General features: G+C 35.0%; 1 protein-coding gene across 3 annotated transcripts in view; it reads right to left on the reverse strand.

Moving 5' to 3' along the window:
* Nucleotides 1-13602, reverse strand: part of G2E3 (G2/M-phase specific E3 ubiquitin protein ligase) — a 51573-nt gene extending 37971 nt beyond the window's left edge. Inside the window, exons 1-2 of one of the 3 annotated variants that reach the window (XM_010963019.3) lie at nt 13208-13602; nt 73-113 (exon numbers count right to left, since the gene is read on the reverse strand). In XM_010963019.3, the coding sequence (XP_010961321.1) occupies nt 73-113; nt 13208-13278 (112 nt within the window). In that variant the 5' untranslated portion in view covers nt 13279-13602. The remainder of the gene's footprint in view (nt 1-72; nt 114-13207) is intronic. The other 2 variants (XM_045522669.2, XM_045522668.2) reach the window with 2 other exon arrangements.
* Between the last annotated feature and the right edge of the window lie 2771 nt (nt 13603-16373).

A 16373-nucleotide genomic window follows, 5' to 3' on the forward strand; every position in this document is an offset into this window, starting at 1 on the left:
ATGAAAAAGCAAGAGTAAAATATCTTAATATTTTAAATTGTATTTGAAAATATTTTAAATACGGTTACTTACCAAGATTCTGTGACCCACCAGGTTTATTTTCATTCATTGTACTAGGAAAAATAAGAATAAATAATACAGCCATCTTAACTTTAAAATTTTCAAGTTATCCATTTTAATTAAATTCAGTCCATACATGATTACAAATAAGCTGCATGATCATTTCTCACTCTAGTACTTAATTTCCTCACCTCTCACACATTTAAGACCAGTAGTTCTCATCAAGGGTGGTCAAGTCTGGGGACAGTGTCGAAATTGAAGGTAATGTTTTTTAGTTATCAAAAAGATTAAGATGACTACTGGCATTCAGTAGGAAGAAGCCAGGGGGGATATACCAAGAAAAAAACAGACCTAGACTTTCAAATTTCTAGCTGGTCATTCAAGTAGGTTAAAAAAAAAAACCTACCTACAAATACATTAACCTAGAACTTAAGCCCATTTTACATATAAAGATCAAGTCTTTTTTTTTTCCCCTTGCTATTTTAGGACAAAATGAATTCTTTCTAAACGACAGTTCCTATGTAAGTCAAGGAAATTTGTCTATTTTTTTCATAACTTACCAAGAATTGTTCATTGTTCAGGAAAAATCAACAACAAAACATCATCAATAGCAATGTCATTCATATTTAAGCAGCTTACAAAACAATCCTTTATCAGGCTATATTTGCCGCTGTTGCATCTGCAGGGATTCTATATAAAGCTGCAAACATCTGACTGCTACATTGTATCTTCTAGCACAGTGCTCAAAACTATTTACAGATTGAAAGACATGAGCTGCCTCTGTTTCCTCACTCCCTACTAGCTAACAAATAAAATTATTTGTATTCATTACTGAAATACAACTTTTATTCTAACTGTTCTCCAGAGCCAAAAGATCAACTGGAGGAAGAATAGTATCTTAATAACATTAAAGTTTCACTTTACCAAGGATATGTGAACAGCCTGCTTAAATGTTCGTTATGAGATCCAAGTATGATAACATGTGTAAGCTCTTGGAATTTAAGTGGAAATGGGTAAACATAATAATTAATGCTGCTAGATAAATGTAGCCTCATTTTATAGTTGCAAAACCTATGCTCAGAGAATTTAAATACTTGTACAAGGTCACAGAGCTCATGGGTGGGAATCAACTAACTCATAACTGAGTGACTATGCCACTTCACATGAAAATAATTAAAACACAATAAATAAATATATTAAATATCAAAGAAAGGACAAAGGTACCCTATAAGATTACTATCAAACTGTATCAATGCTTTCTTACAATTTAGAATTCATATTTCATTCTAATTTTAAGAACTGTTTTGGGTTTAACCATTGGTCTTCTCATATTATCATTTTTGTGCTTTCATAGAAAGTCACAGTCCAAGTCTTTTGAATCACTTTTACTCCAAGCCTTCAGTAGTTTCTGCTTCTTTCTTACAAAATCATCTGTGCCATAAAGATAGGTATTTCTTAAAAGAATCTGTAAAACAACTGAAGAGCCCCACTTTAAGCAGGCTCTGCAATTAAGTGATCTGGCTTACCTTTCCCATTCCCTCCCCACAACCATTAATGTACAGTTAAAGGAGTCCTCCTTTAGTGTTTCCTGGATTTTTTGTTTGTTTTTTAGAGGTACTGATTATACTCCATAGGCACATATAACAACACTTTTGATGTTTATACATGTTCATGAAATGATTGTGGACTGTCCTACTTGGTCAAAATTGACTGAGGATCACAACTGACTTTAAACATGCTAAGGTATATCAGGGCGTTGGGGCAGGGCCCATCTTAAAACTGATGAAATACAATAAATAGAAAGATAAAATGCCTCTTTTATTAGGACTTCTTTATAATTCAACTTCTGATGATGAATTCAGCATATCACAAACTATACATAGGTAAGAACTCACTGCAGAAAATTCTATAAACTCAGGATAAGAGTACTTAACCTAAACATAAAAGTTTTAACTTACATAGTCAGCATCCCAACAATACAGATTTATATTTGAAATCCAATCTCTCCAGTTTATAATTCCTTAAGCTTTCTCCTCTGTAGGTGAATTGCAACTACTACTTACTTTTAGACTCACTGTAATTCAGAATAATGACAGCTCCACAGAGGTAACTTGGTTCTAGACTAATTTTTCTTTATAAAGAAAGCACAATTTCTATGCAGCTATGTCTTCCCCTCTTCCCCTTCCCACTACAAGGACCCAAGGCTATCTCTCTTGGTTGGACAACATAATGAAGTTCTGTCTAAATCTTTATAATACATGTACAAGTATGCTATTTAAAGAAGGTACCTGAAGTTTCTTAATTACCAGGCTCAGAATTCTGTATTACACAGTGCTTTCTTATCTTTAAAAATAAATAGAAAATAATACAAATGAACATCAATCTCACATGTCACAAAAAAAGTGGCACAGGAATATGGAAAAGACAATACTAAAAACCCTCCAAGTATCAATGACTACAAGCTGATCGTTAAGAAAGATCTCCAGTGCTATCAGAACATGTACAGGAAAGGTTTTTCCTGTTTACCAATCTAATAAGTACTTCACTCAGTTTTTCAAAGTGTATTAATACACAATATTCCAGATAGACCAATGGAACAAGAATAAAAAACCCAGAAACAGTTCCACACTTTTCCAGTTACTTGCTTTACAAAAAAGGCACCTAAGCAATTCAATGAGAAAAAGAGAAATCATTCCAAAGAACGGTGCTGAAAAAAATGGATATCCATACAGAAAACAAATAAACCTTGACTCATACTTTACACCATAAACAAAAATTAATTTGAAGTGGATTATAGATCTTACTATAAAAGCTAAAACTGTAAAAGTTTTAAAAGAAAAATAATGCATTATACTTCATCGAAATTAAAACTTCTACTCAGCAAAAAACACCATTAAGAAAGTGAATTATGCATGTCACACACTGGGAGAAAATATTTGCAAATGATGTGCCTGACAAGACTTGGATCCACAGTACATAGAGAACTCCTAGAATAATATGAAGCAAACAATTCAATAATGAGATGGGCAAAAGACATAAACAGATACTTCATGAAGGAAGATACATGAATAGCCAATAAACACATGAAAAGATGTTCAATATCACTGGTAACTAAGATAATGAACGTTAAAAGGACTATGAAAAACAACTTTACTTTAAACCTGTAATAATGGCTAAGATTAAAAAGACTATCAACACCAAACATTGCAAAGGACATGAAGCAACCAGGGAACTCTCATAAATTGTTGATTAGAATGCAAAATGAAATAATCACTTTGAAAAGTTTTCAAGTTTCTTAAAAGTTAAATATATATACTCATGCATGTAGCCTTTGATGCAGGAATTTCACACCCAGATATTCATCCAAGGGAAGTTAAAACATATACAGATAAAAAATTTTATACAAAAATGTTCATAGCAGCCTTTTTCATGATATTCTAAAACTGGAAGCCTACAAGTCCATCACCAAGGAAGTGCATAAACAAATCGCAGTATATTAATAAAATGCAATACTATTCAGCAATGAAAAGACAGTAAGTGCTGCAAGATGCAACAAAACAGATTAATCTCACAAATATTATGCTGAGTGAAAGAAACTACATCCTATTCTCATCCACATTATTCCATTCATACGAAGTTCTATGACAGATAAAACTAATCCATCATGAAAATTATCAAAACAGTGCTTGTCTCTCAGGTGGGGAGATGACTCGAAGGGACTTAAGTAAACTTTCTGAAATATCCTACTTTTGCTAGGATTATCTAAGTAAGCAACGTTGATACAGAGAAGAAATCTCAATTTCCAACTGAGGTACAGAGCTATAGATACTGACTTCCTAACACAGCATTCCTCCTCTTAATTTTGTAATTTTCAAAGAAATACCACTCTAGGCCCACTTTGTAGCTCAGACTTGATGTTGACTCTTACACACAGCCTTAGCTTTGCTTTGACTCTATCAAAACACTATTTCATTTAAATTTCACCTCAATGCCACCCTTATCCAAATGCTATAAAAAAAATCTATTTTATCCTTTGCCTGGTGAAAAGCCCACTGTGGTTCTTCTGGTCTGCAATTTCTCTCATTGCAATGAATCAATAAACCTAACTTTATCACACTGCAGGTTCCTTATCCCTGGTGGTTTTAGGCTGACTGGAGTAGGATTGTTAAAAGAAAGCAAATGTCACAAAACATTAATAATTGGTGAATATGGATGGATAAAGTGTATACAGGAGTTCCCTTTACTATTCTTATAACCTTCCTCTAAGTTTAAAATTATATCAAAATTAAAAGTTAACCCCCAAATCAGATAATGTTCTAAAGATGTAATAAAAATCATATTTTTGACCGGTTCACATCAGGTTTCTTCCTAATCCACAACACCTGAAAGAAAACTTTTGTTTCTAAATCCTCACTGATGATTGCTTTATTTCAAACAACAGTCTACAAAACACAACTACAGAAAAAAATTCACATATTTTCAGTTGGATTTTTATCATTTGTTTTCTTTCTAGTATATGAATTTTAAGACTTCCTAAGAGGAAGGAGGAAAATAATGCTACGTAAGTATATATCTCAGTAACAGCTTAAATCTTAACAATACTCTTGGTCTTAGAAATAATATCCAAGTATTCCCCCTTTCCTTGAGAAATCATTAACAACTTGATGAAGAGCTCCAGTATGGCACTGTCAAGAGCTATTCTGAGTCTTCTGCACTACTTACCTCCACTTGCTCAGTCAGTGACACTCAGTTTGATATGCCTTCCTTCAAAAAGTGGAGCCTGATTTCCTTCTCCCTGATTATGGCCCTGCTTAGTAACATCCACCAAAAAGCCTGGCAGAAATGACAATGTGTAACTAGGTCATAAAAGGCATTATGACGTCCTCCTTGCTCTCTGTCATGGATCACCTGCACTGCAGGAAGCTGGCTGCTGTGCCATAAGGACTTTAAAGATGCTCCCTGGACAGGTCCACTTCGCAAAGAACTGAGGCATTTACCCACAGCCATGTGAATGAGCCATTTTAGAAGTAAATCATTCAGCACCACTCAGGCCTTCACATGACTGCAGCCTCTCTGACAGTCTGAGAGCAACTTCATGGGAGACCCTAAGTCAGAACCACCCAGCTATGCTGCTTCTGAATTTCTTATCCACAGAAACTGTCAGATAATAAATGTTTGTTGTTTAAAGAATCAAGTTTTGGAGTGATTTGTTATACAGCAATAGATAACTAATACAATAAAGTTAAGCCAGAACTCCCTCTCATTCTAACTGGGTAGCTGGTCTAACAGTTTTTGGTGGGATCTTTAGGATTTTTAGTATGTAAGATCATGTCACATGCAAACAGACAATTTTACTTACTCCTTTCTGATATGGATGCCTTTTCTTTCTTTCTCTTGCCTGATTGCTCTGGTTAGGACTTCTAGTACTATGCTGAATAGGAGTGGTGAGAGTAGGCACCCTTGTCTTGATCCCAACCTTTCACCATTGAGTATGTTAGCTGTGGGCTTGTCATGGTACAACCTTTATGATATTGAGATATATTCTTTCTATACACAATTTGTTGAGAATTTTTACCGTGAAAGGATTTTGTTAAACACTTTTGAGTATGCAACTTTTGAGATGATTAATTTTTTTCTCCTTCTATTAGGGTGATGTGTCACATTTGCTGATTTGCATATATTGATCCATCTGTGCATACAGGGATGAATCCCACATGATGATAATATATGATCCTTTTCATGGGCTGAATTCAGTTTGCTAGTGATTTGCTGACAATTTTTGCATCTACATTCATCAGGGATATTGGCCTATAGTTTTCTTTTCCTGTAGTGTCCTTATCTGGCTTTGATATCAGGGTAATGCTGGCCTCAAAAAATGAGCTTGGGAGTTGAACACTTTTTAGAAAAGAAATACAATATGGCCAACAAGCAAATGAAAGAAGGAATGGTGGAAAATTCACAAAAACGTAGAGATTAAACAGCACAATATTTAATAAGCAAAAGAGTGAAGAAACCACAAGGGAAATTAGAAAATACTCAGAGATGAATGAAAATAAAAATACAACATGCTAAACTATGGTATACAGCAAAAAGTGATCAGAGGGAAATTTATAGCTGTAAATGCAGACATTAAAAAAGAAGATCCCAAAACAATAACCTAACTTTATACCTGAAGGAACTAGAAAAAAAGCAAACTGAAACCAAACCTAGTAAAAGGAAAGAATTCATAAAGACTAGAGAAGAGAAAATGTGAATAGGAAAACAATGGAGAATAAAATCAAAAGTTGGTTCTTCAAAAAGATCAACAAAATTGACTAACCCTTAGACAAGCCATTTGACAAAATCCAACACTTGTTCATGATAAAAACACTAATCAATCTAGGAATAGAGAGGAACTTCCTCAGCATGATAAAGAGCATCTGTGAAAAACCCATGGTTAACATCAAACTCAATGGTGAAAAAACGAAAGCCTCCCACATAAGATCTGGAGCAAAACAATGTGCACTCTTACCACATCTACTCAACATTGTATGAGAAGTTCTAGCCAGAATAATCAGGCAAGAAAATAAATAAAAGGCTTCGAAATTGAAAGCAAGAAGTAGCTTTATTTGCAGAAGACATAATCTTACATAATATATATAATATATAATATATATATATAATAATATATATAATCTTACATAATCTTAATCTTCATAGGAAATCCTAATGAATTCATAAAATACTGTTAGAGCTAATAAATTCAGCAAAGTCATAGAACATAAGGTCAAGACAAAAAAAATCAGCAAAATACCTATATAATAGCAAAGAACAATCCATAAATGAAATCAAGAAATCAATTCCATTTACAATACCATCAAAAAGAATGAACTACTTAGGAAGAGATGTAACAAAGAGGTGCAAGATTTGTACACTGAAAGCCACTAAAAACTGCAAAAAGAAATTAAAAAACCAAAATACATGGAAGGAACTCTCTGTTCATAGTTGGAAGACTTAATATTGTAAAGATGGCAATACTCCCCAAAGCTATCTACAGATTCGATTCAATCCCTATCAAAACCCAAGGGCCATTTTTGTAAAAATGGAAAGCCTGATCCTAAAATTCAATCAAAATTACAAGGGACCTCGAATAGTCAAAACAATGCAGAAAAGAAAAAGCTGAAAGAGTCACACTTCCCAGTTTGAAAACTTACTACAAAACTAGAGTAATCAAAGAAAGCTCCTAATGGTATAAAGATAAACACAGAAATAGAAAAGAAGTTATGAGTCAAGAAATAAACCCATGTATCTATGATCAATTAATTTTTAACAAGAATGTAAAAACTGTTCAATGTGGAAAGAACAGTCACCTCAACAAAAGGTGCTGGGACAACCAGGCAGCCACATGCAAAGGAATGGAGTTGGGCGTCTACCTTGCACTATATACAAAAATTAATTAAAAAAGGATCCAGGACTGAGTATGCAAGAGCCAAAACTATAAAAATCTTATAAGAAAACATAGGATTAAATAAATCTTCATGACCTTGGATAAATTCATAGAGACAGAAAGCAGATTTGCGGTTTCCAGGGATGTGGAAATAGGAAGTGCAAAGTGACTGCCTAATAGGTATGAGTTTTCCTTTCGGGGTGATGAAAATGTTTTGGAACTAGATAGAAATGATGGCTGCACAACACTGTGCATGTACTAAATGTCACTGAATTGTACACTTTAAAATGGTTAATTTCATGAACGTGAACTTTTTTTCCACAAAAAAGTTAAATGTACACCTTCCATATGATGCAACCAAGAAAAAGAAAGGCATATGTCCATTGTACACAAATGTGCATGGCTGCTTTATCTATAATAGCAAAAAACTAAAAACAACCTAAATGTCCATCAAGAACTGACAAAACAAACTATGGAATATTCATATAGTGAAATACATTTACTAAAACTCATTGAACTGTACTTCTAAAATGGGTGCATTTTATTCTATATAATTATATCACTAGACAGATATTCAAAAGTTAATAACCTTCATTAAAAAATAAAAATATCTATTTAAATTGAAAAGAAAACCAGCATTTGAGAAACTTGTAAGTTGCCCCTCCAACCTAAGAAAAAAAGCTGGAAAGACTGAAAAATCAATGCTTCTTGGATCCGTAATATGAAATTAACACACACTGTAAGTCAACTATACTTAAAAAAACAAAAACAAACAACAAAAACAACTAATAGAACTGCAAAGAGAAACGGATGAATCCACTCCCACAGTTGGAGATTTCAACAACTCTCTATCAGAAATGGGCAGATCCAGAAGATAGAAAATCAGCAAGGACACAGTTGAATTCAACAACATCATCAATCAACTGGATGTAATAATCTACTTCATCCAACAACAGCAGAATACATTCCTCTCAAGTTTCCCAGGCAACATTCACCAAGATAGACCACATTCTGGGCCATAAAACAGATCTTAACAAATTTAAAGGAATAACAATCATACACTGTCTGCTCCTAGACTAGAATTAAACTAGAAACCAGTAACAGAAAGATAACTGGAAAATCCCAAAATACATAGAGATTAAACACGCTTTTAAGTAACACAAATGTCAAAGAATCAACCTCAAGAGAAAATACAAAATATTTTGAACTAAAAAAAAATGAAAAAAACAAGTTATCAAAATTTGAGGGATGCTGTGGAAGTAATGCTTAGGGGCAAATTTATAGCATTAAATGCATAAGAAAAGATCTGAAATCAATTATCTAAGTTTCTATTTTAGGAAACTAGAAAAAGAGCAAATTAAATCCAACAAGGATTAGAGCAGAAATCAATGAAAATTAAAATAAGAAATCGATAGAGAAAATCAACAAAACCAAAAGCTGGTTCCTTGGAAAGACCAAAAAGATCAGGAAGCCTCCAGGCAGGCTAAGAAAAAATGAGAAAGGACATGAATTATTAATACCAGAAATGAAAAAAGTGGTATCACAACATATCCTACAGACATTAAAAGTATACTAAAGCAATACTATGAACAACTCTGCCCACAAATTTGATAATCTAGATAAAAAGGACCAGTTTCCTGAAGGATACAATTTTTTGCCAAAACTAACACAATAAAAAACAATCTGAATTGACCAGTATCAAAGATATGGAATCAATAATTAACAGCCTTTTAAAACAGATATCACCAGACCAAGATGGGTTCACTGGTAAATCCTAACAAACATTTAAGGAAGAAATTATACCGATTCTCTACAATCTCTTGAGAAGACAGATGCAGAGGGAATACTTCCTAACTCATTCCATTAGGCCAGCATTCCTCTAATACTGAAACCAAAGACATCACAGGAAAATTACAGACCAGTATCTTTCATGAACATAAATGCCACAACAAAATAATAGCAAATCAAATTCAACATTTTATAAAAAGAATTATACACAACCAAGCACGATTTATTTATTATGCAATCATGCATTATCTGTTATGCATACCTGCGTAACAGTATGCAAACCTGTTATGAAAATTATGCATACCTGTTATGAAATCATGTTGGTATTTACCCAAAGGTGGTAAAAACTTAAGTCTACCTCAAAACCTTCTCATGGATATTTACAGCATTTTTATTCACAATTGCCAAAACCTGGAAGCAATTATGATGTCCTTCATAGATGAACACATAAATAAACTATACATCCAGACAATGGAATATTATCCAATGCTAATGCTAAGAGGGAAAAAAAAAAAAGCTATCAAGCCATGAAAAAACATGGAAGAAACTTAAATGCATATTACTAAGTTAAAGAAGCCAAATAGAAAGGCTACATACTATACAATTCCAACTATATAATATTCTGGAAAAGGCAAAACTATGGAGACAATAAAAAGATCACCAGTTACAAAGGGCAGAGGAGGGATGAATAGGTGGAGCAGAGGAATTTTAAAACAGTGAAAACACTGTTAGGACATCACACCCATAGAATGTACACCAAGAGTGAACCATAATTTAAATTTAGACTTTGAGTGATTATCATGTGTCAATGTAAGTTCATCAATTGTAACAAATGTATCACTCTAGTGGGGGATGTTGATAATGGGAGAGGCTACGCATGTGTTGGGGTAGCAGTACGTTGGAAATCTCTATTATGTTCTCCTCAATTTTGCTGTAAACCTAAAACTGCTCTAAAAAATAGTTTTTAAAAAAGGAAAAGCAATAAAATTATAAGTTTACACTGACTTATTTTATAACTAGTCCTCTGGCAATAGGTTTTTCCCTCCCTCTCTAGGTTTTGGCTCCCTATGTCCGTTGTTCACATTTCTTCATCATTCTATTGTCATCTCAGCACCTTACCAGCTTGGTTCCCAATAGTCTCTTGGTATTCCAACTCCAAAACTCAGAAAGAAATACTGTGAATACTCTAGCCTGCATCAGATATTCAGCTCTGATTCAAATACCTGGTACAACTTTGGCTGGAGAAGGTATGAAGGATGAGAACATATCAGGATCACATGCTCCTTGGTCCAAACCCTTACTCACTGGTCCTTAGAATGATATGCTTACAACACTGACAGGTTTCTAAAAAGGTTGTGGGCAAGGAAATCAGGTAACAGTCTTAACTGTTCTAATTGAAAAGGCAAACTTCTGTTTTTAATTTCCCGATATTTTCTTAATTTAGAATTGAATTAATGTAGAAGTCAACATTCATGTAAAAATAAGGTTAATTTTGTTACAACATTATTTTTAACTTACACTTAACATATATTATTTAATAGTAAAAATAAATACTGCACAGGAGGAAATTAAATGCAAAAAAAAGCCACGAACTTTTTTTTTAAGTAATAAATCTTTCAGTGCCTCAGTTTCTTCACCTTAATATAGGGATAATAATAAAATGGCTATAAAGGTTAAGTAAAGATTTTATGTGTAAAGCATTTGAAGTTCTGTGAATATCAGCAAATATTAATCTTTTTTTCTCATATGAAATGTCTTCTGAGCCTCACAATTCCAATACTTATTTTTCCATATTCTGTGAAATTTACAAACTATGTATCACTAAAATCTCTCTACTAAGCTGCATAGAAGTATATTCTATCATCTTTTAATTTTTAACTTTTTCAGCTTAATAAGATATAATGTGTTAAACTGTTAAAATAACAAGCACTTGAACATACACAGTTTCAGATACTCACTGTTCTGCACCTAGATTTGCAAATACAAAGACAAAGAGGACAAGAGCTCTCAGTCTAGTGCTAGTTTGTTTACAATTAAACTGCACTGAGGAAGAAGCAGTCGGCTTGGGGAAGTCTTGGAAGGTATCTGAAACCCACTTGGTAAAGATTTAAGGAGAAATAAAAAAGGTCAATGGCTAAGCATGCATAAATATAATAGAGAATAGATCTGGAGAATTGTAGTAGTATGACAAACATTACAGGCTGGAAAATGGTGGAATATTATGAAGATGATTCTTGAACACAAGTTGGAACCAGACTGAGAAGGGCTTTGTGAAAAAGAGAAAGAAAGAAAGAAGGAAAGAAAGAGCAAAGAAATTTGAATTATACACGGTAGACAATGGGAAGTCATCAGAGATTTTTATGGAGCAATATTTGGAGAGACTGCAGAGAGGCAGGAAGCATTATAATCAGTCAGTTAACCAATAAGAGGTATAAACTTTCTAACTAAACCTAGTTTCTGACCCTAGCTGAAACATTAGCGTGTGAAAACATGACTGAACCCCCCTCAGCCTCCATTTTCTTACCTGAAATTACCAGTATGTATCACAGTGTTGTGACAATTAATGAAATAATGTACATAATACAGTTTGCACAATGCTTAATAACTCAAGAGGAGATATATGTATCATTTACTATGTGCCACATACTAGTCTAACGTTTTTGTATGTACTGATTCATTTTATTCTCACAATCCTACAAGATAGGTATAGTTCAGGGAATTAAAACACTGAAAGGTTAAGCAACTTGCTTAGAGTCACACAGCCACCAAGTGTGGCTAATGAAGCAGAAGTTTGTTAGCAGGGATGGGAGAGTAGGAGTGGCCAGCACTGGATGAAGGAATGTCTATTTTGAATATTATTAACTTCTACTTTAAAAAAAAAAATTCATACAGTTATATGGTATGATAACCTGGTGTTAAAATCTTAAGAGAAACATAAAATATCTTATCCTATAAAGCAGCACAAAATTAGTCCGAGAGTTTTCAATAAGGCAAGATATAAAACTTCTACACATTTGAATGCTCACTTGTATTTTACAGGTAGGGTACACATTTAATTTATTCCAGAAGGCATGACTTTGTTAGGAGGTTAGATAGAGCTTGATATTTAAGGTAGTTAGTCATTATTAGTAAATATAACAAAAACCAAACAAAACAAAGGCATCAAAAAATCAAAACAAAGAAAACCCGACGCTGGAAACATTAGTAGAGTACTTTCAAAATGACTCCACAATAACCTAGCTGGCCAATGAATGAAAGGGGTGAAAAGGCAGGTCTGTTGTTAGCAAACTAAGACCCTTGTGAAAACCGCTGTTACTATAGCCAGTTTAAATAAGCAAGAGTCTCGGATTTTTGCGGCACAGGAAAAATGTCAACCGTGAAAGAAAAATATCCGGGTTTTGAATACAAAGGATACTCAGATTTCAGTTTAAATCCCCACCAGGCATTTCAAGGACTGTCAATTCCCTGCGGTCCAGAGTAATAAAATCTACTCCGGGTAGGAACTCGGAGCCACGAAGAGCATCTCTTCATTCTAAACCTGCTCCCAACCTTCCACCTTTAATAAAGAAAGATTCTTTTGCTTATGGTAACGCTTTCGCAGTAACTGTTGAAGCGTCAGCATTCCAACCGAACTGGCGGAAATACTCAACTACGATTACCAGAAAGTTTAACAACGTTTAACCTTGGGGGCGGTCGGGCCTCCAAACCCCCAATACTCAAGAGTTAGCTTCTGAGCGCCTACCGTCGGGAGCGCTGGCCCGGGAGAGGCTCCCCCCGCCCAGACTTCCCAAAGTCCCCATGTCCGGCCCCTCCACCCGACCCCCGCAAAGGCACACCGAGGCCCAGGTATCCTGTCCCGCCTCCCAGTCTCATCCAACGATCCTGCTTCTTTCCCTGTAACACTCCGTTTCTTCTCGTTACCCATCCACTCACCGAGGCGCGCTGGGCAGAAGTTCCAGGGCGGCCGCGTCACTTTTCCCTTCCCGCGCAGCGCCACACGCCATCCGCGAGCTGCCCCATGCAACGGCCCACACGATTCAAACTCGCCCACTTCCGCCCGCAACCCGGAAGGGGCGCTCAGCCCCGCCCGCTGGACGCGGCGACGCGGGAGGTGGGGGAGAGCGAGGTGCGCTGCTGCCCTTTACACGCCCCTGGGTTCTCTCTCTGCTGTATGCTCTTCGCTTTAGTTTCTTTTGTCCCTCTCCTCACATAGGTCCACAGAGAAGTGCGGGCGCGGGTTTGGTTTCTGCCCGGTGGCTCATGAGAGGATCCTCTTGTTTGTGAGATGGATTGAGACTTACTGAATTTTCATCCCTTCAAGGAAAGGAGAGAATAAAAGCACGAACCGAGCCCGGACGTTCTTACCCCTCCCCTGGTCCTCGCGTAAACACCAGACACTGCCAGGAGCAAAGAACAAGCCGTCCACAGACTTAGTACGGGGTTCCCTGGGCCTCCTTGGACCTGTCCGGGCACAGTCAGGACTTTTAACCTCTTTCTCTCCCCTGTTTGAGAAAGACAAAATGCCAAGTGCAGCCATCACACTTTTTCCAGCCACAAATTGAAAATAAGTGGTTGTAAAAGTTCCTGGTGCCAAGTAATATTTCTGAGGTTAAGTGTTAGAAAGTGACTTTTTTTCTCCTCTGATAGACAATTTTACAAGATTACTACGTAGTTGTCCTGTGAGATTCTTGGGACAACAGTGTAATTTTCCTTTACTAAGGACCAATATATACTCAATACCAAAAATCTCAAACTTCTTAAGGTATACATCTGGAAACTTTAAGAAAGGAAGGACTGAACATGTTCTTAGGCAAAAAAGGAAAAAAAAAAAGGAAACTATACAACTCTGATCTTGAGGTTGCCACCAGATCATCCTCACATCTAATAGCATTGATTTGATTTATCTAAACTTATCAGTAAGCCCCGATAGAACACCTTCAGTTTCCATCAAAACTGCGATTTGAAAGGCTTCTAGATTTCTAGGAATTTATAGTATAGATAATCTGACATAAAGGGATGTAAAGCTTTTGACTGATGAGCTGTTTTGAACTGTAAAATAGGATAACTTATGACAGTATCTGATATACTTAGTATCTGATATACTGACGCTGTGCAGGCATGAAAAATAATGATGTAAAGCAGTGGGTACTCACATGAAATAATGAAAAAAATCAGCTTCAAAGGACTATATATAATATCATTTCAAAGTGTGTGTCCCTGAATGGCACACAAAGTTTCTGTATGAATGCAAAGACTAAAAAGTTATCTGTGGGAGTCATACTGGTGAATGGGGATGGGAAGAAACTTTTTAATCTTTTGCTTTATGACCAGTTGAATTTCTAAAATAATAAGCATGTTTATTCTTGCAATTTTAATTGTTTTTAAAAGAAAATTGTTAAAAATTAAGTGTATTCTAGATACAAAATCAGGTTTAATAAATGTATAAATGTATAATGTTTGAATAGTCTGTATCCATTCATTCATTCATCGATTCATTCAGCAGTTATATAGTAATGGTTTGACCACACATTTTGTCATTCATGATATGCTGTATTATTTAATGTCCCACATTTCTAATATTGCCCCATTAAATATATTGCTCCTTCAAGTTCCTTGAAGGCAGAAACTATGTCATTTATTTTCCTGTGTCTTTCATAATTCTTGGCACCTTCCCACCATTAAGTTTTATCCTTCACAGGAATTAAATTCTCAAAAAGTTAAATATACTCAAATTGCCCTTGAAAAGCTCCTAAAACAATAATAAAATATATATGTGATTTTTTAAATATGACTTATAGGCAAGTTTTTGTTTTGTTTTGTTTTGTTTTTTTAATGTTTGTCCTCTGAGCTTTTTTTTAGTTAGTTCTTCTTTAGGACCTTTAATGAATTCTTCAATTTCTTCCACCAAAGTGCTGACAAAATTATCACCCAGCAGCTCTGCCATCAGTCAGTCCAATGAGATTAATTTCTTATTAACAGTGGAGAGCTACTTAAAGTCACTGACATTTTTCTCATGAGACTCGTCAGGCTTAAAGTATAAGTTGCCTACGGATAGTGTTTATTGAATGGAAAATCAGCTTATTTGCATATTTAAACAGTTATTCTTTTCCCCCACCCCAGGGTGAGTACAGGTGAATTTGAATACAATCAGTATTCAAGTAATGCTACAGCATTGCAAGAACAAAGAAGATCTGCAATAAATACCACTGACTATATTGAGGAGCCAGAGTAAACCTGGACTTTTTAAAGAAACATTCACTACAGGACATATTTAAATCTAACAAATCCAGCCACCAGACTGGACATTCCTGACAGCCTAGTAAGATTTTAAATTAACTGAAATACATCAATGTGAGTGTTTTACTTAATAAAAACTACAAAGACTGAAGAAAAAAAAAGGACAAAGAATTTTAGTTTCTGATACCCTCTCAGTAATCTGAACTAGCTGAAAACTGAATTTATAGAAAATCTGAGTCATAGCTAATGTAACTTTCTCTCTTCCCTGCTTTCCTCCTCCCATTCACTCCTTAAACAGCAGAAAATGAAACAGAAATACTCTTGGGACCAGTGGTCATCAGCTCACACACAAGAGTCAATACAAAGTGCTTTGGCAGAAGAGCTCCTAGACCCTACTTCGAAAGGTTCTTACCGCAACCAACACGAATTACAATAACAATAAAATGCCTAGAAATAAATTTTAAAGAAAAGTATATGACCTGATACTCTTTAAAAAGTAAGTAGAGAACACAAGTAATTTCAGTATTTGTAAATGGAGAATTAGTATTTAAGAACTGTTAAGACGTTTGGAAAAAAAAGACAATTAGCAGAGGCTGGGAGTAAACTAGATACTACTAGATAGTAAAACTTACCACAAAGCTACTATGATCAAAGAGTGATAATGAAAAAAATTCAAATACAGACAGAATCCAGAAAAATTCAATTATACATGAAATATTGATATAAAGGTGGCATTTCAGTTTAGTGGGAGAAGGATGTTTTCGCTCATAAATCAATGACAAATGGTAATAACTAGCTATCTATATGGAAGACACAAAGTTAGGCCTCTCCCTTGCACCATATGCAAAAATAAATTCTAGAA

Source organism: Camelus bactrianus, chromosome 6, assembly GCF_048773025.1.
Source record: "Camelus bactrianus isolate YW-2024 breed Bactrian camel chromosome 6, ASM4877302v1, whole genome shotgun sequence".
Taxonomy (NCBI): Eukaryota; Metazoa; Chordata; class Mammalia; order Artiodactyla; family Camelidae; genus Camelus; species Camelus bactrianus.